Source organism: Schistocerca gregaria, chromosome 9 (assembly GCF_023897955.1).
Source record: "Schistocerca gregaria isolate iqSchGreg1 chromosome 9, iqSchGreg1.2, whole genome shotgun sequence".
NCBI lineage: Eukaryota > Metazoa > Arthropoda > Insecta > Orthoptera > Acrididae > Schistocerca > Schistocerca gregaria.
The window spans coordinates 161,065,251-161,088,158 of NC_064928.1; the positions used below are offsets into that span (position 1 = coordinate 161,065,251).

Sequence of the window (22,908 nt, forward strand, 5' to 3'; positions counted from 1 at the left end):
ATGTCAGTGCACACTACGCTGCAGAGTGAAAATCTCATTCTGGAAATTAGGCTGTGGCTAAGCTAATTCTCCGCGGTATCCTTTCTTTCAGGAGTGCAAGTTCTGCAAGGTTTGGAAGGCAGAAGACGAGATACTGGCAGAAGTAAAGCTGTGAGTAAGGAGCGTGAGTCGTGCTCCGGTTGCTCAGATGGTAGAGCACTTGCCCGCGAATGGTTATGGTCTCGAGTTCAAATCTCAGCCGGGCACACAGTTTTAATCTGCCAGGAACTTTCATGTCAGCGCACACTCCGCTGCAGAGTGAAAATCTCATTCTTGAAATCAGGCTGTGGCCAAGCTATGTCTCCGCAGTATCCTTTCTTTCAGGAGTGCAAGTTCTGCACCTTCGCAGGAGAGCTTCTGTAAAGTTTGGAAAGTAGGAGACGAGATACTGCTGGTGTTGTTGTTGTCTTCAGTCCTGGTTTGATGCAGCTCTCCATGCTACTCTATCCTGTGCAAGCTCCTTTTTATCTCCTAGTACCTACTGCAACCTGCAACCTTCTGAATCTGCTTAGTGCATTCATCTCTTGGTCTCCCTCTACAATTTTTACCCTCCACGCTGCTCTCCAATGCTAAATTTGTGATCCCTTGATGCCTCAAAACATGTCCTACCAACCGATCCCTTCTTCTAGTCAAGTTGTGCCACAAACTTCTCTTCTCCCCAATCCTATTCAATACCTCCTCATTAGATACGTGATCTACCCGTCTAATCTTCAGCATTCTTCTGTAGCACCACATTTCGAAAGCTTCTATTCTCTTCTTGTCCAAACTAGTTATCGTCCATGTTTCACTTCCATACATGGCTACACTCCAAACAAATACTTTCAGAAACGACTTCCTGATACATAAATCTATATTCGATGTTAACAAATTTCTCTTCTTCAGAAACTCTTTCTTTGCCATTGCCAGTCTACATTTTATATCCTCTCTACTTCGATCATCGTCAGTTATTTTACTTCCTAAATAGCAAAACTCCTTTACTACTCTAAGTGTCTCATTTCCTAAATAATTCCCTCTGCATCATGAGATTTAATTTGACTACATTCCATTATCTTCGTTTTGTTTTTGTTGATGTTCATCTTATATCCTCTTTTCAAGACACTGTCCATTCCGTTCAACTGCTCTTCCAGTGATCCTGGCAGAAGTAAAGCTGTGAGTACGGAGCGTGAGTTGTACTTCGGTAGCTCAGATGGTAATTCTCGCTTCGCGCGTCGGGCGACTAGGTTGTGCTCTTAGTTCCGCCTCTACCGTAGCGCAGCGTGTTTTCCTCCTGTCAGTTTAGTGCCGTGTTGGTCTCCGTGCGCGTCGCATCGCTGGTTGTCGGCTGGTGTTTGGTGTTCGTGCGGCCTTTCCTGTCGCGGCGTCGTCTCTCGCCGTGATGTCCACCATGGTTCCCACGAAAGTTCCGCGTACAGGTACAGTCAGTTTTACCTTTGACAAATCCACGCGTCACGTCCAGCCCGGTTCTTTGGAGATACATGGCTGGTTAGTCGATACAGTTAAGGTCACTACTGATCAGGTGCATACCGCATATTTCGACAGCGAATTATATGCGTTTTTTGTTAAGTTTCTTGACCCGCTCCAGGTTGATAGGCTACTTTCTCGTCATGGTTCTCAGGTACCCTTTACGCACCGTGATGGTTCCACTAGTATGGTTCTCTTGGCAAATGCAGAAGTGATATATACGAATGTTCGGGTATTTAACCTTCCGACCGAGGTTGACGACTGTTTTCTGAAGTCCGTTTTGCTTCCTTATGGGGACGTACGCCATATTCGAAAGGAACGCTGGTCTGCTCAGCACCGCTTACAGGTATATAGTGGTATTCGGTCGGTGGAAATGGTGGTCAAAAAACCTATTCCTTCTCACCTACAGGTATGTGGTTATAGGGTCCATATCACGTACAGTGGCCAGGAAGGAACATGTTATTATTGTAATGAAACTGGTCATTTCCGTACTAATTGTCCGCGGCGTGTGGTGGTATTAAAACCTACATACGAACAGCGTAAAAAATTGACTTTAGCTGATCTTCTCCCGCAAGGATCTCGGACTGAATCGCTCACTGTTACTGAGGGACGCAGTGATCCGTTGCCCGACAACGGCCGTGATTTTCCCCCGTTGTCCTTGCGTAGGGATGTTGCTGCCCTTAAATCCGATGTGCCCGCGCTGATTTCTCACAACAAGCGTCGGCGAACACAGGATGATGCGGCTGATGAATCTTCCTTATTGGCTCGCCCTTCCGATGGGCCTCCGGTAAAGGACTCTCTTTCTCAGTCGGAAATCGTGGATGAGGACGCCACAGGTGCTATCACGCCTTTGCAGAATCTCCCTGACACCTTATCTGACGTTGTTCCTGCTGCCGCGGCAGCCTCTTCGGAGACGCCCTTGACGGAACCTGCTTCTGGTTGCCACGTGTCTTCTCCGGTTCTCTCTGACACTTCTCCTATTGACTCTGTTTCGCATCCCCCTTCTGGAATTTCTGTCGCCCCCTCTGGGTCACAGCCTCCTCCCATCAAACAACTGATTGATTCTCCAGAGCCAGTGGATCCCGTTGTTATTCACCAACTGTCCCACCGTGAACCCATGTCTGCGGACGAGTGGGATGTAGAGGCCTCTCTCCCGCAATCTGACACGGAATGTCTACATGATGCTCCCACGCAGCCGAACGCTTCTGCGTCGGCACCGCGGAGCCGCAGTCGAATCCGTAAACAGCCACAGAGAGCCGCGTCACGGCCGAAGAAAAAGCAGTGGGAAGATGAGGGTTCTGTTTCGTAGTTTTTCTCTCTGTGGTTCAGCGCTTGTTTCTGGTATGATTACTTGTATGTTGCTCCGTCAGCTGACAGCTCTCTACCGATCTTTGTTCTTCTTTCTGGGTTGAAGTTCCATGCAAGCATATACATTTCTTACTCTGAATATTAACAGAATATGTTCTGAGCTTCGGCTCGCCGCTTTGCGACAGTTTATCTATCAGTCTGGGGCAGATGTTGTTTTTTTACAGGAAGTCCTATTCGACCAGTTTTCCATTCCTAGGTTCTCGACGTTTTTTAATGTCGCTTCCGAACTTTCTACGGGCACTGCCTTGTTTTATAGAGAAGGCATTCCGTTGAGGAATTTCGAAGTACTCGACAGTGGAAGGGGGATCGGGTGCACGTTTTATGATCTCAGTTTACTCCTTCTTTATGCCCCTTCTGGTTCGGGTTGTACTACCGCACGTTCGAGTTTCTATAAAGAAAAAGTCATTTACCTGCTTCGTAAATCCCCGACAAAGATAATTTTAGGTGGGGACTTCAATTGTGTTCTACGGCCGGTAGATCAGTCTCCTAATTTTAATTTCAGTAAAGAACTCGACGACCTTGTGTGCTCCTTGCACCTGCGTGACGTGTGGGTTTCTCGCTATCCTACACTTCTGCGACATACCTACTTTACTCCCACGTCTAGCAGTCGCCTCGATCGCTTTTACCTTTCCGATTCCTTGTGTGGGCAACTTCTGGCTGTTGATGTGATACCAGCCTGTTTTACTGATCATTGCGCTGTAGCCGTTACGTTTAATTACGAGCGACAACCGGTAAAATTGTTTCGTCCTCCTTGGATGCTCAATATCGCGTATTTGCAAGATACCTCCCTTGGTATCGTCCTGGAGGACATTTGGACTCGTTGTTCTCGTACTATGGACCGGTACCCGTCTATCGTGGCATGGTGGACACTGTATGCAAAACCACACATCCGTAGGGCTCTCATGCGTTTTGGAGCTGCGAAGGTGGCAGAAGATCGACGAACGCAAGAATTTTACTATTCTGTCTTACGTCAACTGTACGATATTGCTACACATGCTCCCCTACGGGTTACTGATATACAGCGCATCAAAGCCAAATTGCTGCAGCTCAAACGCATTCAAATGGAGGGCCTGCGGACGAGGTCTCAACCACGTTCCCTTCTACAAGAGGAACTGACGTCACTCTACCATCTAGTCCGTTTACGGTCGCGCCGGAAACGTGGGTGCCTTGCCTCCCTCACAACCGCTGACGGCCGCGTGTTCACCTCTCACCGTGACATTTCTGACTTCGTTTACACCTATTTTACTGATCTGTACGATACTCATGTCCCGGCGGAAACCTCTCTTGACGACTTTACCTCCTTGCTGCCTCGCGTCGTCACTCCTAAATTAAACGACGCCTTTCTGCGTCCCTTTCAGAAGGATGACATATATGATGTTGTTGCAGGATCGCAGTCCCGCAAGTCGCCTGGATTAGATGGTATTCCTAAGGAGTTCTATGTTCAATTTTGGCCGCTCATTGGTGACACCTTAACGTCAATGGTAAATGAAGTGATGCGGGGAGTCTCACTTCCTGCTCCTTTTCAGGAAGGCAGAATGGTCCTCCTCCGGAAATCCACAGGTCGACCTGCAACTGATTCCCTCCGTCCTATTACTCTCCTTAACTTTGATTATAAACTTGTCGCTCGAGCAATTAATATCCGTTTCTCTAAGCTGCTCGATACCATTATTGCCGCCCACCAAAGCTGTGTGCCTGGACGCACGATACTGACTTCCGTTCTCGAATGTCGCGATGTAATCTCGGTGGCGGCTGCCGCTAATATCCCAGGGGCTTTGCTTTTTCTTGATTTCCAAAAATCGTTCGATCGCGTCAGCCATGATTTTTTATCGAGAGTGCTCACCGCTGTCGGCTTTAATAATGATGCTCGACAAGTCTTAACTAATCTTTTTACCGGTATCAGTGTCTCGGTGATTGTGAACGGTCACCCTACCCCCCGGATATCGATCAGACGGGGGTTACCCCAGGGAAGCCCCTTATCCATGTCACTTTTTGTCCTATCCTTAGAGACCTTACTTCGCCATCTCACCATGCAATTACGTGGCTGGAATATATTGGGGGAAATTTTTGCAGTCCGTGCATACGCCGATGACGTCATGGTTTTAGTACGACATGCCGAGGACATACCGCGGCTTAAGGATACCTTGGATTCATTTTGTGGTCTTGCTGGTGCTCGCATTAATGATCGCAAATGCATGTTCCTGCCGTTGAGAGGCTTTGATCATGTCGTCATTCCTTGGGCGACGGTTGTCGATCGCCATAAGACCTTGGGGATCATAGTGGATCGTAATCCGATCAAAATGGCGGCACTAAATTGGCGTGAGGTTACGAGTCGTGTTCACGGGGCGATCCTTGAACATGACCGCCGTTCCCTTAGCCTCCTTCACAAGGCACGGGTTTTAGAGACCTATGTCTTCAGTAAAATATACTACGTTGCGCAGGTCTTCCCGCTTCCCGCGATGATGGCCCGCAGGCTGAAACAGCTGTCTAGTCGATTTCTGTGGCGCCGCCATGTCTTCCGTGTCCGGTATGAAGTTGTGGCCAGGCCTCGGAAGCTTGGAGGATTGGGTCTTTCAGATATCAAAGTGAAGACGTCCATCTTATTTGCCCGCCGCAATGTTTTAACCTGTACGCGGGCTCCGCATTCAGTCACCTCTCGTTTACTTTCCCGCCTCCGGCCGGCCAGTCTGACCCCTCCTGTTGATGTTGGACGGATTAATCCTAAATTGCGGCACATTCGTGAATACTTTGTACTTGTCGGTATTCTGGGTGCTGATATACTTTCTATGACGCATATTACTACCAACATGCTACAAATCCGTTGGGGTACAGCATGTTTCCCTTCTTCTGTTGAACTTGCTTCCCCGTCAACGTCATGGAAAACGGTCTGGTCTCATCTTAGTCTTCCCATTTTGCCGATGGAGATTGTTTCAACGTGGTATAAGGTCATTTACCGTCTGATACCTACTGGTGATCGTCTTTTTCGTATTGGTCTTCGTCCGACTGATCAGTGTGAGGAATGTCATCAAACTGACACCTTACTTCACAGGCTAGCTGCTTGCGGACGGGATCATTGGCTCTGGGTCCGCCGTCAATTAGCTTTTCTTACTAGAGGGCCTGAAACCGCATTCCCAGACGACATCTTCTTACATCCGGACATCTCTTATTTTCCTCAGACGAAAACGAACACGATTGTCTGGCTCTTGGGTTACTATGTCCACTACGTCATTGAAGGCGGTAATGACCCAGATCCCCGCGTTTTTCACCATTATTTGTCAACTGCGCATTGGAAATGGCAGCGGTTACCACAGTACCGAACGCTTTTTGCGAATATGCTTTTTCTTGTGTTTAACCGTCAAGGTGTTGGTTAAGTTCCCCTGTGATTCCTGTTTCTTCCCTGAGCCTGAGTCCCCTCCCTTGTTGTATTTTTTCGTAATTTTTTTTTCTTCTCTTTTGCATGTATATATATACACCCAAAATTCATACGGGTGGGATAACGGGTTGGTCTTCCCCTTCAGAAGAAATGTTTTATTTGTGTTTCAACTAATTTGTTGATTTTCTTTTTGCAGCTAATATTAAATGATGATTTGACTATGGTTGTCTGAATTTTCGTGAAATATACCAAGTCAATCTGATAATAATAAAAAAAAGATGGTAGAGCACTTGCCCGCAAAAGGCAAAGGTCCCGAGTTCGAGTCTCGGCCGGGCACACAGTTTTAATCTACCAGGAAGTTTCATGTCAGCGCACACTCCGCTGCGGAGTGAAAATCTCATTCTGGAAATCAGGCTGTGGCTAAGCTATGTCTCCGCAGTAGCCATTCATTCAGGAGTGTTAGTTTTGCAAGGTTCGCAGGAGAGCTTTGTAATGTTTGGAAGGTGGGAGACGAGATACTGGCAGAAGTAAAGCTGTGAGTAAGGAGCGTGAGTCGTGCTTCGGTAGCTCAGATGGTAGAGCACTTGCCCGCGAAAGGCAAAGGTCCCGATTTCGAGTCTCGGTCGGGCACACAGTTTTAATCTGCCAGGATGTTTCAGTCACGTAAACGTTCTCATAAACCGTAGGTGACGTTCTGGACGTTGACGCAGCACAGATGCCCACCAGGATCGTGGTATTGCAAGGGCAGCAGAGGCAAATGGTACAGCTACCAAGTGGCTCATGAGAAAGCTTGTGAGCCCAGACCTGTCAACAAGAACTGTTGCGAACTGTTTATTAGCAGTGGGGACAGGTACACGATTCGCGTGGTGTCGTCAGAAGATCGCTCGGGAAAGGAAATTGTGCGCCGTGGTCTTGAGCAATGAAAGTTCCACGGGCCCGGAAGAAGGCCCAGTCATAGCAATCTGTAAGAAAGGGTAGAAAATCGGATGCACATAATTACCGGCCACTTTCACTGACATCGATTTGTTGCAGAATCGTGGAACATGTTTTGTGTTCAGACATAATGACTTTTCTAGACTCTGAGAAGCTGATCTGCAGAAACCAGCACTGTTTTAGGAAACAGCGCTCATGCTAGACACAGCTGGCCCTCTTTGTGCATGATATACAGCAGGCTCTAGATACCAACTCCTAGGTTGATTCCATATTTCTCGACTTTCGAAAGGCGTTCGACTCAGTTCCGCACTGTCGCTTGCTCCAAAAAGTGCTCGCTTACGGTTTATCCGATGAGATATGGGATTGGATAGAACGTTTTATAACAGACAGGGAGCAGTATATCGTCCTGATCGGGGAGACTTCAACAAGGGTAACTTCAAGTGTGCCCCAGGGCAGCGTAATAGGTTCGCTGCTTTTTGCGATTTACATAAACGATCTGGTTGATAGTATTGACTGTTTGCCGACGATGCGGTAGTCTAAAGGAAATTAGTATCAAATGAAAGTTGTGAACATATCAATGAGGATTTGCAGAAAATAAATGTGTGGTGTAATGACTGGCAGTTATCTCTCAATATTAGTACGTGTAACCTACTGCGTATAACAAGGTGAAAATCCCCATTAATGTACGGGCACAAAATAAATGCCCAGTCTTTGGGAGCCGTAACATTCGTCAAGTATCTGGGTGTGACTATTCGAAATAATCTCAAATGAAATGATCAGACTACAGAATTAATGGGTAAGGCGAACTCTAGATTGCGTTGTATTGGTAAAATCTTGAAGCGACCAAGTCCTTCAACAAGGACAATACGTTAGTTCGTCCAGTCTTAGAGTATTATTTGTTTGTATGGGACCCTTACCAGTGGGATCTGATTCAAGAGATTGAGAGGGTCCAAAGAAGAGCGACAAGATTCGGGACTGGTATATTTATCCATCGCGAGAACGTTACAAATCTCATAGAAAATGTGAAGTAGGACACACTTGCAGATAGCAGACGCGCTAAACGGAAGGGACTGCCCACTAAATTCCGAAATCCACCAACTTTCAAATCGCGCAATGATCACCATTCAAAGATAAGGGAAACTAGAGCTCGTACTGAGGCGTTCAGACAGTCGTTTTTCCCTCGCGCGATCTGCGAGTGTGGCAGAGGGAGGGGGGATATGACTTTGGCGCCAATAGTGCCTTCCGCTACACACCGCTTGGTGGCTAGCGGAGTATATACGTAGATGTAGAGATTCTACCTGCACGCAAGCGATGGCCGCTTGCGCGTACGACGTAGACCTGGTCAGTGCTGTCTCATACTGTGCATTCGTCCAACATACACTGACCCAAACCAGGCCTTATGGTGTGGCGTGCACTATGCTATAACTGTTGTTCACATGTGGTGTTTTTGGAGGGGACGTTAATGAGCGCTCGGTACTTGCAGTATGTTGTTATACCCATTCTTCTGCCTTCTTTGAAAAAGAAATGTAATGTATTGCTCCAACAATATAATGCCCGCCCACACGCCGCCCGTGTTGTGCCAGCTTCCCTGGCGACTACGATCTGCGAACTTGTCTCCAAACGAGCACGTGTGGGCTAAGATGGGACGATGAGTGACTGGTGCGGCTCATCAACCAACAACTATTACAGAAGTACGTGAACACGCCGAGCAGTCGTGGCATAACGTTTCCCTTTGTACGATCGACTGGATGCCAGATTCAGCACCTGCACTGCCGCCTGTGTAGACTGCACCACGTACTAATATGGGTATTTCAGCATGGCTCGATACCTCACACCTCAGAACCGCCTGTGCTATTGATGTGTAAATGTGTACTCCACATACAGTGTTGCAACAATAAATCTTGAGTGAATTGCAAATCTCTGCAAGTGTGTGCTAATTTTTTCTCCCGCTAGTGTACATATCGGTCTGCGCGTGAAGATGCGACTTTTCAGGGGCTCATACCTTGGCTCCTATTCATAACAGAGGTAAGCGGTTTTAGAGAACCCTTAACCTAACGACCGATTGTATGTATATCGGAAATACGGGCGTACTGTAGGTGTTCTGAATTTACAGTGTCAAAATTTAAACATTACATACGTCCTCCAGTCGAGAGAAATTGGGCAGATCGGTTGATTCTTCTGCGTTAGGAGCGGTCTAAGACCGACCTTAGGCGCTATTTGTTCATCAGCGGTCCGTGAGAAAACCACTAGAAAAACCATGATTTTCTAGTACGAAAAGTACCAATTGAGGGAATCGCAACTTTTATGATTTATATTCACAGCAGATCGTCGAAATTTGTACCATAAATCCTTAAGACAATGTTCTGAGAACCTTGAAACTTTTTTCGAAATCATTATCCGTTACCGAGGCCCGGATGTTCTATGTTACAAACTTTACGCACATAAAAAATGCGCCTGATATTCGGTCTTAGGCGTAAATGTAATTTTAACTGACGTAGTGAACACATGGCAAGGACTATAGGCTCATCGAAATAGTTCGGACGTCACCAAACTAAGTTTTTTTCTCACGAATAAAACCTTGTGACTTGCTTTCTCTAAGGTGGACACTTCATGCCTTCACAAATATGCCGAGAGTAGTGCTGGAAAAAAAATGTGCTGAAAAAGGTCTTAACATACCAAACTGAACTTAAAATCAATGTCAGAGATTGTATAAAATTGGCATGACTGAAAATTCAGTGAAAAATTTCTAATAACATTTTTACAAATCATTAACTGCGAATTTTCGATGAAATGCGATCGGCGAGCAAAGTATTCAGAAGGAATATAAAGCAAACTATTTTGTCTTAATCTCTTACGATGCGAACTTATTTGTTATTTGTATGTATCAAAGTATACAGTATTTTCAAGCACATAAGCAAACACTCAGAATGGTGACGTACATAATTCGTTTTAAATAAGCAGCGCACACTACTATAGCAAGGAAAGGAAAGGGAGTAGCGGAAAAATACTCCTGTCAGAGCACAAATATGGCGGATATGTTCCTCTCGGAAAGTCTGACAGGAAAGTCCCATTCCGTCTTCCTCCCACAACACAGTAGCAAAGAGACGGTGGCGGCGGCAGGGAGATGAGGCAGTGGAAGTGTGAGAGAAAGGGAGAGGAGACGGTGGTGGTGGAGGAGAAAAAGACGTCAGTGAAAGAGAACGAGAAATAGATGGAGATCGGACCACTGGGACCGAAAGAGACAACAGACAGTGGAACTTAAAAATACAGATTGGTGGAGATGATACATAGTCTTGGGGGTCTGGACCGGCAAATTGGGCAGCAAAATAAGGGATGGCGCATTTTGGACCGAAAATTTAAAGATGCTTGTGCAGGAGCTGGACTACTCAGAATTATTAAGCTACCAACATATGGTGGAGACAATCGTAGTGGGAAAGAAAGACAGAAGGAGACATTGTAAGAGGGAGGGAGAGGAAGAGAGATAGGAATGATAGTGGGATATACAGTAAATCAGTGGGAGGTAAAGCAGACAGTGGGAAAAGGAAACTACTGGGAAAGCAAAGAGAGCTTAAGTCCAAGTTTAAAAGCAGCCAAAACCTCTCAGACAAACAGAAGCTAAACGATGTCGAAGTTAGCGTAAGGAGGGCTATGCGTGAAGCGTTCAGTGAATTCGAAAGTAAAATTCTGTGTTCCGACTTGACAGAAAATCCTAGGAAGTTCTGGTCTTACGTTTAATCAGTAAGTGTCTCGAAACTGCATATCCAGACACTCTGGGATGATGATGGCATTGAAAAAGAAGATGACACGCGTAAAGCTGAAATACTAAACACATTTTTCCAAAGGTGTTTCACAGAGGAAGACCGCACTGCAGTTCCTTCCCTAAATCCTCGCACAAGCGAAAAAATGGCTCACATCGAAATAAATGTCCAAGGAATAGAATAGCAACTGAAATCACTCAATAGAGGGGAAGTCCACTGCACCTGACGGGATACCAATTCGATTCTACACAGAGTACGCGAAAGAACTTGCCCCCTTCTAACAGCCGTGTACCGCAAGTCTCTAGAGGAACGGAAGGTTCCAAATGATTGGAAAAGAGCACAGGTAGTCCCAGTCTTCAAGAAGGGTCGTCGAGCAGATGCGCAAAACTATAGACCTATATCTCTGACGTCGATCTGTTGTAGAATTTTAGAACATGTTTTTTGCTCGCGTATCATGTCATTTCTGGAAACCCAGAATCTACTCTGTAGGAATCAACATGGATTCCGGAAACAGCGATCGTGTGAGACCCAACTCGCTTTATTTGTTCATGAGAACCAGAAAATATTAGATACAGGCTCCCAGGTAGATGCCATTTTCCTTGACTTCCGGAAGGCGTTCGATACAGTACCGCACTGTCACCTGATAAACAAAGTAAGAGCCTACGGAATATCAGACCAGCTGTGTGGCTGGATTGAAGAGTTTTTAGCAAACAGAAAACAGCATGTTGTTCTAAATGGAGAGACGTCTACAGACGTTAAAGTAACCTCTGGCGTGCTACAGGGGAGTGTTATGGGACCATTGCTTTTCACAATATATATAAATGACCTAGTAGATAGTGTCGGAAGTTCCATGCGGCTTTTCGCGGATGATGCTGTAGTATACAGAGAAGTTGCAGCATTAGAAAATTGCAGTAAGATCTGCAGCGGATAGGCACTTGGTGCAGGGAGTGGCAACTGACCCTTAACATAGACAAATGTAATGTATTGCGAATAAATACACTCCTGGAAATGGAAAAAAGAACACATTGACACCGGTGTGTCAGACCCACCATACTTGCTCCGGACACTGCGAGAGGGCTGTACAAGCAATGATCACACGCACGGCACAGCGGACACACCAGGAACCGCGGTGTTGGCCGTCGAATGGCGCTAGCTGCGCAGCATTTGTGCACCGCCGCCGTCAGTGTCAGCCAGTTTGCCGTGGCATACGGAGCTCCATCGCAGTCTTTAACAGTGGTAGCATGCCGCGACAGCGTGGACGTGAACCGTATGTGCAGTTGACGGACTTTGAGCGAGGGCGTATAGTGGGCATGCGGGAGGCCGGGTGGACGTACCGCCGAATTCCTCAACACGTGGGGCGTGAGGTCTCCACAGTACATCGATGTTGTCGCCAGTGGTCGGCGGAAGGTGCACGTGCCCGTCGACCTGGGACCGGACCGCAGCGACGCACGGATGCACGCCAAGACCGTAGGATCCTACGCAGTGCCGTAGGGGACCGCACCGCCACTTCCCAGCAAATTAGGGACACTGTTGCTCCTGGGGTATCGGCGAGGACCATTCGCAACCGTCTCCATGAAGCTGGGCTACGGTCCCGCACACCGTTAGGCCGTCTTCCGCTCACGCCCCAACATCGTGCAGCCCGCCTCCAGTGGTGTCGCGACAGGCGTGAATGGAGGGACGAATGGAGACGTGTCGTCTTCAGCGATGAGAGTCGCTTCTGCCTTGGTGCCAATGATGGTCGTATGCGTGATTGGCGCCGTGCAGGTGAGCGCCACAATCAGGACTGCATACGACCGAGGCACACAGGGCCAACACCCGGCATCATGGTGTGGGGAGCGATTTCCTACACTGGCCGTACACCTCTGGTGATCGTCGAGGGGACACTGAATAGTGCACGGTACATCCAAACCGTCATCGAACCCATCGTTCTACCATTCCTAGACCGGCTAGGGAACTTGCTGTTCCAACAGGACAATGCACGTCCGCATGTATCCCGTGCCACCCAACGTGCTCTAGAAGGTGTAAGTCAACTACCCTGGCCACAAAATCTCCGGATCTGTCCCCCATTGAGAATGTTTGGGACTGGATGAAGCGTCGTCTCACGCGGTCTGCACGTCCAGCACGAACGCTGGTCCAACTGAGGCGCCAGGTGGAAATGGCATGGCAAGCCGTTCCACAGGACTACATCCAGAATCTCTACGATCGTCTCCATGGGAGAATAGCAGCCTGCATTGCTGCGAAAGGTAGATATACACTGTACTAGTGCCGACATTGTGCATGCTCTGTTGCCTGTGTCTATGTGCCTGTGGTTCTGTCAGTGTGATCATGTGATGTATCTGACCCCAGGAATGTGTCAATAAAGTTTCCCCTTCCTGGGACAATGAATTCACGGTGTTCTTATTTCAATTTCCAGGAGTGTAGAAAGAAGTATCCTTTATTCTATGATTATATGATAGCGAAACAAACACTGGTAGCAGTTACTTCTGTAAAATATCTGGGAGTATGTGTGCGGAACGATTTGAAGTGGAATGATCATATAAAATTAACTGTTGGTAAGGCGGGTGCCAGGTTGAAATTCATTGGGGTACTCCTTAGAAAATTAGTCGATCAAATCAACACTCGTTCGACCTATACTTGAGTATTGCTCATCAGTGTGGGATCCGTACCAGGTCGGGTTTACGGAGGAGATAGAGAAGATCCAAAGAAGAGCGGCGCGTTTCGTCACAGGGTTATTTGGTAACCGTGATAGCGTTACGGAGATGTTTAGCAAACTCAAGTGCCAGACTCTGCAAGAGAGGTATCGAATATATTGCTTCCCCCTACTAATACCTCCCGAGGAGATCACGAATGTAAAATTAGGGAGATTCGAGCGCGCACGGAGGCTTTCAGACAGTCGTTCTTCCCGCGAACCATACGCAACTTGAACAGAAAAGGGAGGTAATGACAGTGGCACTTGAAGTGCCCTCCGCCACACACCGGTGGGTGGCTTGCGGAGTATAAATGTAGATGTAAATGTAGACATATGTGGATAGTGGCAGTTTGAGGGAGATGCTTCGTACGAACGCTTAACTACAAAGAGAGACTGGGTTAAATGATTTACAATGTTCTTGTTAAAAGAGTGAGAATGCATTCATCTGTCAGTAATTTTGGGCAGAAAGATGGGATGAGGACTGAGACAGCTGATTTCCCACTTTCTTGTCTTTAAAAGAGGAAGAGCGTTTGTCCACACATGTGGTAATGAATTACATGCAGTAAACGAAGTCGGCGTGTGAAGCGCAGACATACCTCATGCGTATAAACCGCGTGGAAAGGCCTCAGCTTCTCTCCACTCGGGACACTTGAAAAAGAAAGAGAGTTTAAGAAAATAAATCGCAGATTCTTACTGTATACATAGTCACGATCTTAGTTATGTAGTTACAGGCCCACGGTTTAATTAATTATAAAGTTAATAAGATTAATTGGTAAATGTATGCACTAAAAACAGTTTTCGCCTGTCGTAACTGTTATAGCATAGCACTACATCTTCAGGCCACAAGTGGCCCATCGGGACCAACTGACCGCCGTGTCATCCTCACCTGAGGACGCGGATAGGAGGGGCGTGTGGTCAGCACACCGCTCTCCGGGTCGTTATGATGGTATTCTTGGCCGGAGTCGCTACTATTCGGCCGAGTAGCTCCTCAATTGGCATCACGAGGCTGAGTGCATCCCAAAAATGGCAACAGCGTATGGCGGCCGGGATGGTCACCCATTTAAGTGCTGGCCACTCCCAGCAGCGCTTAACTTCGGTGATCTCACGGGAACCGGTGTATCCACTGCGGCAAGGCCGTTACGTAACTGTTTCCTGTATGTCATTTGCTTAACAGCAGACACCAGGTCACAAACAAGTGATTTCATGCCTGTGCGGATATCAATATGCACGGATATCTTTGGTGAAGTTGACTTTAAAGACAGAAGAAACCTCCACCGATTTTGAAGTTTTATCTACCATTGTCCACGACGATACATTGGCGAAAAAAATTAAAACTAAAGAAATACAGTATTTGCAAGCAATTAAAGGTCTTTACATGGATAGTCAGGCACCAGTTAGTGTTGACAGTAAATTGAGTTCATGGTTCAGAGTAGTTTCAGGGGTAAGACAAGGCTAGCTCGCAGAGAATCTGGTTGAAAGTCTTCCATTGGCCTCCTCCTAACGAACGAATGGCCATCGCTAGCACCGAGAGAGAGAACCAGCTTTCATCGAAAAACACAACAGACCTCCACCCTGCCCTCGAATGAGTACTCACTTGGCACCACTGAAGTCGCAAATGGTGGTGGTTCGGGGTCATTGGAAAGCACGCTCCAGCCCGTGCGGGTCAGAGATGTCCTTCGAGTAACCGATCTGTAACAGTTTTGCCACTGTTGTGCCAACTGCTGCTCACATTTCTGCTGCACATGCAATGCGCCATAGCCATACTCCAAACACGATGGACTTTCCTCTCGGTAGTGCTGTCCAGAGTGTGGTCGTTCATTCTCGTGATTAGCGCTGTCAGTAATTATGTACAGTGGCTGAAATATCGCAGAAGGAACGTCCAGCTTATCGAATCGTCAGAGACGAGGGTCTGGTCAGGAGTACCCCATGGAAGAGTAGTTGGACCACTCTTATTCTCCACAAACAAAAACGTCCCGACGAACAGGGTGAGCAGCAATTAACAGCTGTTTGCTGATGTACAGGAAGATGGTGAGTATGGGTGGCAGGTGCGAATAGCCTCTAACTCCGTACGAACATGCCTCTCAAGGCACAGCGGCACCGACCGACCGCCGTGTCATCCTCAGCCGTTAGACGTTACTGGAAGCAGATGTGGAGCGGCATTTGGTGAGCACACCGCTCTCCCGGCCGTTGTGAGCTTTCGTGACTAGAGCCGCTACTTCTCAGTCAAGCAGCTCTTAAACTGGGTGTTGTGCACATAGTTCCGTGTAGTCAGCGCGAACACAACTTTTCCACTTGAGCGCGCCCCGCTAAGCACAACAGCGCAGGCACAGCGCTCGTCCGTCTCCGCACTACGAGATGGCGTTGCCTTAGAGATGGACCAAATTCTGCTTCCGCCGATCCATGTATTAATATGTAACGCAGCCAATGAGATTGCCGCTAACGTACAACCTTTTCTCCTCGCAGATCACACTCGCGCAGTGATACACGAATGTGCGAGGTATTATAACAAGTGTACAGACCTCCGATTAGTCAGTCTGTACCAGTCTGCATTTATCTGCACCAGTCTGTACCAGTCTACAGTCAAGTTTCAGTCTGCGCCTAATAAGATTACCATATTCCTGTACATAGCTGTGAGGATAAATGAATAGACACTTGTATCAGAGATATATGTGAGAATAAAATTAACGTACCAAGACCAAAGGAACTTCAGATTGCCAATTGTAAACAGCATCCAGAATCAAGTTACGTAATGTCTATGCTTGTTATTATTTTAATAAATGTGTGTGAAAATTAATCAAGTTCTGTTTAAAGTTGGTCACCGTCAATCTGCTACTCTAAGCGTGCAAGTGGCATTTCTATTGTCTGACCTAACGGCAGAAGATAAACACACCACGATAAGACTACGAGACATATTGCTGACACTCGCCTACTTCGTTAGAGCGACGAGTCAAATAATCTGATGGTGTGTGTACCGAAGGTCTTACAGTACGCACACCACACTAGCCTCACAGGCTGATTGCACGCAGTTTGCCAACAGTGTTTGGCAGACCCCAAACGGTCACCCACCCGAGTGGTAGCCAAGTCCGACAGCGCTAAGCATCGGGAACCGATGTTACCACTATGGCAACGCCATTCGCCGCTGAATGGATAGTCACAGGGAGTGCTTCTTCGTACAGCCTGGCAGATGGATTTGGCATTTGCCGGGCTGTAGTGTGATGTGTCTAGGCTAGTGGTCGTCACACTGTAGAGCCTCCTTTAGCGTCGCTATGCTGTGGAAAATGGTTTGGGTCCACTTTTGTCGTGGACAGTAATTTATTTCTTGACTAGTCAGGTGTTTTTTGGGAATTGGGAAGATGGCTGATTATGTGGGTAATACCCATTTTCATGCTTTGCAGTTCCTTCTGCTTTTACTTGTGGCGCTGTTCGATGTGTATTTTAGGAAGTGCCTTTTAAGCTGTGATCTGAAGATATATGTTACCTTCATTTTTTTAAGAAAAGAAAAGGAAATACAAAACGTTCCTGCTGATTTCCTAGCAAGTGTTATTTAAGACGTCTGTTTCTGGCGTAAGCTTGATCTTGATAAGGAATGAGCTCTTTGTATGATGCTAAGACTGAAATGTGTCGAATTTTTTCATTTTGAGAATACTATAAGGCATATAGGCAGTCGTTTTTCTAGCGCTCTGTCTGCGGGTGGAAGAAGATACCTTCAGCCATGCACCGTAGGGTGGTTGGCGGGCTATGTATGTAGATGTAAATGTGGATGTAGATGTATAGAGTAGAATGTGCTGTCCTCTGCAGCAGGTGTGTGTGTGTGTGTGTGTGTGTGTGTGTGTGTGTGTGTGTGTAATGTAACACTGATGAGTGGTGTAAAATAAAGCTTTATGTGTAGTTTACTGTGTTTCAATCGTCTTAAACAGTAGAAAGTAGAGAGAAAGTGTTACTTACCACAGTGTTGCCAAATGGCACCAGTATAACGGTGATGCGATCTGGAGCATTTCTATACGCCGGAAGCAGCTGGTTTATGAAGAATTCTCTGCAGCCTGGGCTTAGCGTTTCATAGTAGACGCCAACTGTCGCTGTGTTATCAGCAAATACCTGTAACATAATATCTTTCGTAACAACTGGCACTACACATACATGATGAAGCTGCGTTACACGATAAAACGCACTGAAGACGGACAAAGGCAAAGGGCTGCTTGTGAATTCCCTGGCGTAGGTAAAAGCCGTGTACGGCAGTCGCTTAGTGAACAAAACAAGAATGTCGGCCAGATTTGTGATGGATTCAGGACTTATTAGCGGATACAACTTTGCACGGCTCTCTGAACGGAGCAAATAATTAGATGTGGAAGTACCCTAAGGGAGCCCACCCGGCTAGCCAAGCGTCTATTGCTTTGCTTACCGAGCGGGAAGGCATGCCGATCCTCGGTACGAATCCGCCCGGCGGATTTGTGTCGAGGTCTGGTGTGCCGGCCAGCCTGTGGATGGTTTTTAAGGCGGTTTTCCATTCGCAGCGAATGCGGGCTGGTTCCCGTTATTCCGCCGCAGTTAAACTATGTCGGCGATTGTTGCGCAAACGCTGTCTCCACGTATGCGCACACCATAAGTACACTACCAACCAAACATTTGGGGTTACACTCGTGCGGTATGAAACGTTCCCGGGAGTGGGGTGTCCACTGGGGGCCGAAGGCGGAACCACACAATAACCCTCGGTTCGGTGTAGGGGGGGGGGGGGGAGGGGCAGTAGGGTGGGTTGACTGTTGTGGGGTTGTGGACCACTGTGGGTTACGGTGGGAGGGAGCCTCTCTGTTGTTTCTAGTTCCCTGTTCAACAGACACAATACACATAAATGTTCAAATGTCTGTAAACTTTTATGGGACTTAACTGCTAAGGTCATCAGTCCCTAAGCTTACACACTACTTAACCTAAATTATCCTAAGGACACACACACACACACACACACCCATGTCCGAGGGAGGACTCGAACCTCCGCCAGGACCAGCCGCACAGTCCATGACTGCAGCGCCCCAGACCGCTCGGCTAATACCGCGCGGCGCAGTACACACACACACACACGCGCGCGCGCGCGCGAGCGCACACACTAAGGCTAGGCGCAAATTGAGAAGCGTATAGCACGTGTGACGTGGCACGACACTAGAGCGCGACACGCACGTGCCGGACGGGTCGCGCGGGTGCAGCGCATACTGCGACGACACCCACCGTACTTCGCACGCGCCGACTGGCGACTCTGCGCTGACTGAACCGAAGCGCGCAACCTCTCATCTTTCTCAATCGATTTTACAGAAACTATTCTCTGAAAATATATGATTTTTGCCTCACTTGTAGCGTTATATGTCAGCTTCGTGGCGAAGTGCCCATCACATCGCTAATCACAATTCTTATTGAGATGTACACGTTTTAGTAAGACACTACGCAACACTCAAAAAGTTTGCAACGAAAATTAGGGGTCGCTATGATTTTGCGTTTGGTGCGTATTACACCATATGTTGCTGCGTATGAAATTTAGCTAACATTCTGAATTTTTGTTCAGACTCGGGAGGAGATCTCTGTCTGCCTCCGATCTCGAGAAAATGGATCCCATGTAGCGCGCTCACTCGCAACATCTCTCATACCTCCTAAACCGCTCGAGACATCGAAACGAAAGTCTGACGAATGATAGCACACAAGAAGGAGAGTGTTTTGCCAATTCTTAACCACACGGGACTTTCTTATCTATGGTGATATATCACTACTTATACTTTTTTTATTTATTTCACTCCGGAGTTATCGACAGCTAGCGAAACAAGAGCTTCCCAGTATGAAAATAAACATGAAATTTCTTCTTTTATGTTACTGCAAACCGATACTATGAGATTTTTCGTAAGCTATTGAACTCTGTGATTTGCCAATTACTTGTTTAATGAGGCCCTCCGTTTCGGAATTTTGTCTCAATAGCTGCTGTGAGATGAGTTGGGCAAATTACATTGTGACAAAGGAAGTACAATTAAACCAGTCACCAAGAGAAATGTGGCCTTTACTCATAAATGGTGATGTTTCTTAGAATGACAAAAGGTTAACAACTCACACAAAAACCGATTGGCAATTCTCTTGGAATTTTGGTGGAATCCCCGTAACCCATCGTATTTTTAACACTGAGCGACTGGAATGGAAATTTACCAAAGGATTTTATTCCTTCTATTGATCTGAGCAGTATTAAAATAATGACGAGCGTTCCTTCAGGCGGAATGATAGGCACATGCCAGATACTGTTTACTCACCTAGGGCTTGCCATACTGACGCGTGATCGCGAATAAAATAGTTGTTATTGAGAAAAATAAACAATTGGTCTGTCGGACAACACAATGGTCAGTGTATTGTCAGCAGCGAAGGATAATGCGCGCGACAGGAATGTACAAGCTAGCCATGTGTGCCTTGTGAGATGGAGTTCGAAAAACATTGTCATGAAAGTAGATCTGCATTTGTCAGCAGCACATTTCATAACACTCTTTTAGGATATTCCTACTTTCGTAATAACACCGACCATTTTCTTCATTTGTGTAACCTGTTGTTGTATAATTAGTTTATTAATGCTGATAATGTCCATGCAACAATTGAAATGCTTTTTCTCATCAAGACAAACCAATTAAAACATTGTTATTTGTGACTGCTTTTCGACTGTTTCTAGCTTGCAGTGGAAATATGTTGTTCATATGCATGTAGTACACTGTGTCGTATTACATTATTACATCCATATACTTCAGATCTTGGACGCTTTTTACCACAAGCGCAAAGGGATCACACCTGTGAAGATTATCCCTTTCTAAATTTTTGTAACAGACCGTACAGATACGCTAGCTTACTAGGCAGTGAGAATATAACCTTGCCTTACTTACCTGCCTTGATTCTTAATCACATGATTTTATAATATTTATTGCTTCCTTATTCACTACCGTCTGTCCCTTCTTGCGATCTGTAAACGTGGCGGAGGCATATGGTGATATTCCAGCGGCTCATCAGTTACTGAAGTATACATTTTTCTTGACAGAAGAAAAACAAAACAAAACTATGCAGATATAAATAACAGAAAAGTATAACGTGCTATCGAAGAAAGCTGGAGCTGGCCAGAAACGAAACACTACCCATAGGCAAGAAAATTCAGTACACAGTAAGGCAAAATTTATCGTATGGGCAAGATTACCACTGCTCATATGCGCCGTTACGATGTGAGTATATGGCCGGGCTACTTTTCCGCTCCCCACCTCAAATTTCCCACGGTGCTAGCGAGGCACGGGAAACTGTGCCTCAACCACAACGCCGCGCGACCTGGCGCAGGCGCGTGTCGCGTCCCAGTCGCGTCGCGTCGCAATTTGCGCGGTCCTATTTGAACCTGTGATTTTACAAAAACACGCGCTGCGCTGTGTCGCGCCACACGCGCTATACGCGTCTCAATTTGCGCCTAGCTTAAGGGAGTGTTGATGAGAGGCTTATATTTTTCGTGATATTACATGCCGGGTGTGTCACCGAAGACACGCCACCCAATTTACAGGGCAGTGCAGTTAAAAGCGGTCCTCCTCGCGTTTGAATGTCAATGCAGCATTTCGACGTCTGAAACAGAGCAAAGAGCTACAACAATGGACAGTGTTATGCTATAATCAACTGATACCATTCTTCTGTCAGCGTTTCAGCTTTTTCATTAGCGACATTAAGTATGAGACGCGAATGCAGCACTTCGAATTCTGAAAAAGAGCGAAGAGCTACAACAATGGACTGTTTTATGCAATAATCGACTGTTACTATTCTTCTGTCAGCATTTCAGCTTTTTCATTGACGACAATGGAAATTTCTCTTTGCGGTCTGCAAAATGACTTTCTCAATAGAATGAAGAATTGAAACTGTCGAAGCATGTGCGAAAACAAATTCGATTAAGGAAACTCGCGAAATGTTCATGGTATGCTATCCGGATGAAGGACCACCAGCAAAGAGCGCAATACAGAGTCTGTGTAAAAACTGGTGCACCTACAGATCTGTGCAAAATGTAAAACGACAAAGAAATTCCTTCAGTTTTCACACCAGAAGTTATTGGAGATACTCGCAGAAGAATTGTTCAGAGTCCAAAGCAGTCGACACGTAAATTGGCCCAACTGACGCATGTAACTAGGATCGTTTGCCAGCAGATGCTGAAGTCTTAATCTGAAGTCAGCTCCTGTGACGCTTCTGCAGCAGTTGCGGGAGGACAAGTCAGAAACGTGTAGATTACCGCACGTGGCTTTTGAGCAACATCAATGATGGTTTGTCATCATCAGTATTTGCTCCGATAGCTGAGTGGTCAGCGTGACGGATTGCCATCCTATGGGTCCGGGCCCGATTCCCGGCTGGATCGGGGATTTTCTCCACTCAGGGACTGGGTGTTGTTCTGTCTCTCATCATTTCATCCCCATCCTGCTCTCCTGTCACCCAATGTGGCGTCGAATGTAGTAAGACCTGCGCCAAGGCGGCTGGACCTGACCCAAAAGGGGCCTCCCGGACAAACGCTCATATCATTTCATTACCTCATCAGCGACAAATCGTTGTTTCATCTTTCCAGTGATGTGAATTCACAGGACACGAGGTACTGCCCCACAGAGAGCCGTAACATTGTGTGTCAGCAACCTCTCCAAAATAGTTCAAATGGCTCTGAGCAGGATACGAACCTGCGAACGTAGCTCTTGTGTACATAGTTCCACGTAGTCAGCGCGTACACAACTCTCCCACTAGAGCGCGCCCCGCTAAGGACAACAGCACAGGCTCAGGGCTCGTCCGTCCCCGCACTGAGATATGGCGCTGCCATAGAGACGGACCAAATTCTGCTTCCGCCGATCTGCGTATTAATATGTAACGCAGCCATTGAGATTGCTGCTAATGTAGAACCTTTTCTCCTCGCGGATCACACTCGCGCAGTGATACATTAACACGCGAGGTATTATAACGAGTGTACAGACCTCTGATTAGTCAGTCTGCATTGGTCTGTACCAGTCTGCATTAGTCTGTACCAGTCTGTACGAGTTCTACATTTGTCTGTACCAGTCTATAGTCAAGTTTAAGTCTGCACCTAATAAGATTACCATATTCCTGCACATAGCCATAGTGACATTAGGTATGAGACAGAAACACTTATTTTTTAGTTCTAACTTACAAGTCAAACTCCAATTTTCAATGATTTCAATTGCTCTAGTACTTCTTTAATAATGATTTATTTTCAAGAAAGCTTTCATTCACTGTTAGACCTCCACCCGAAACGCGTCTCGTGGCTGGGT

The 22,908-nt window shown here is 46.7% G+C and overlaps 1 protein-coding gene across 1 annotated transcript in view; it reads right to left on the reverse strand.

Moving 5' to 3' along the window:
* Positions 1 to 22,908, reverse strand: part of LOC126291948 (gamma-interferon-inducible lysosomal thiol reductase-like) — a 42,343-nt gene that overhangs the window by 17,131 nt on the left and 2,304 nt on the right. Inside the window, exon 2 of the mRNA XM_049985697.1 lies at positions 17,564 to 17,713. Within this exon, the coding sequence (XP_049841654.1) occupies positions 17,564 to 17,713 (150 nt within the window). The remainder of the gene's footprint in view (positions 1 to 17,563; positions 17,714 to 22,908) is intronic.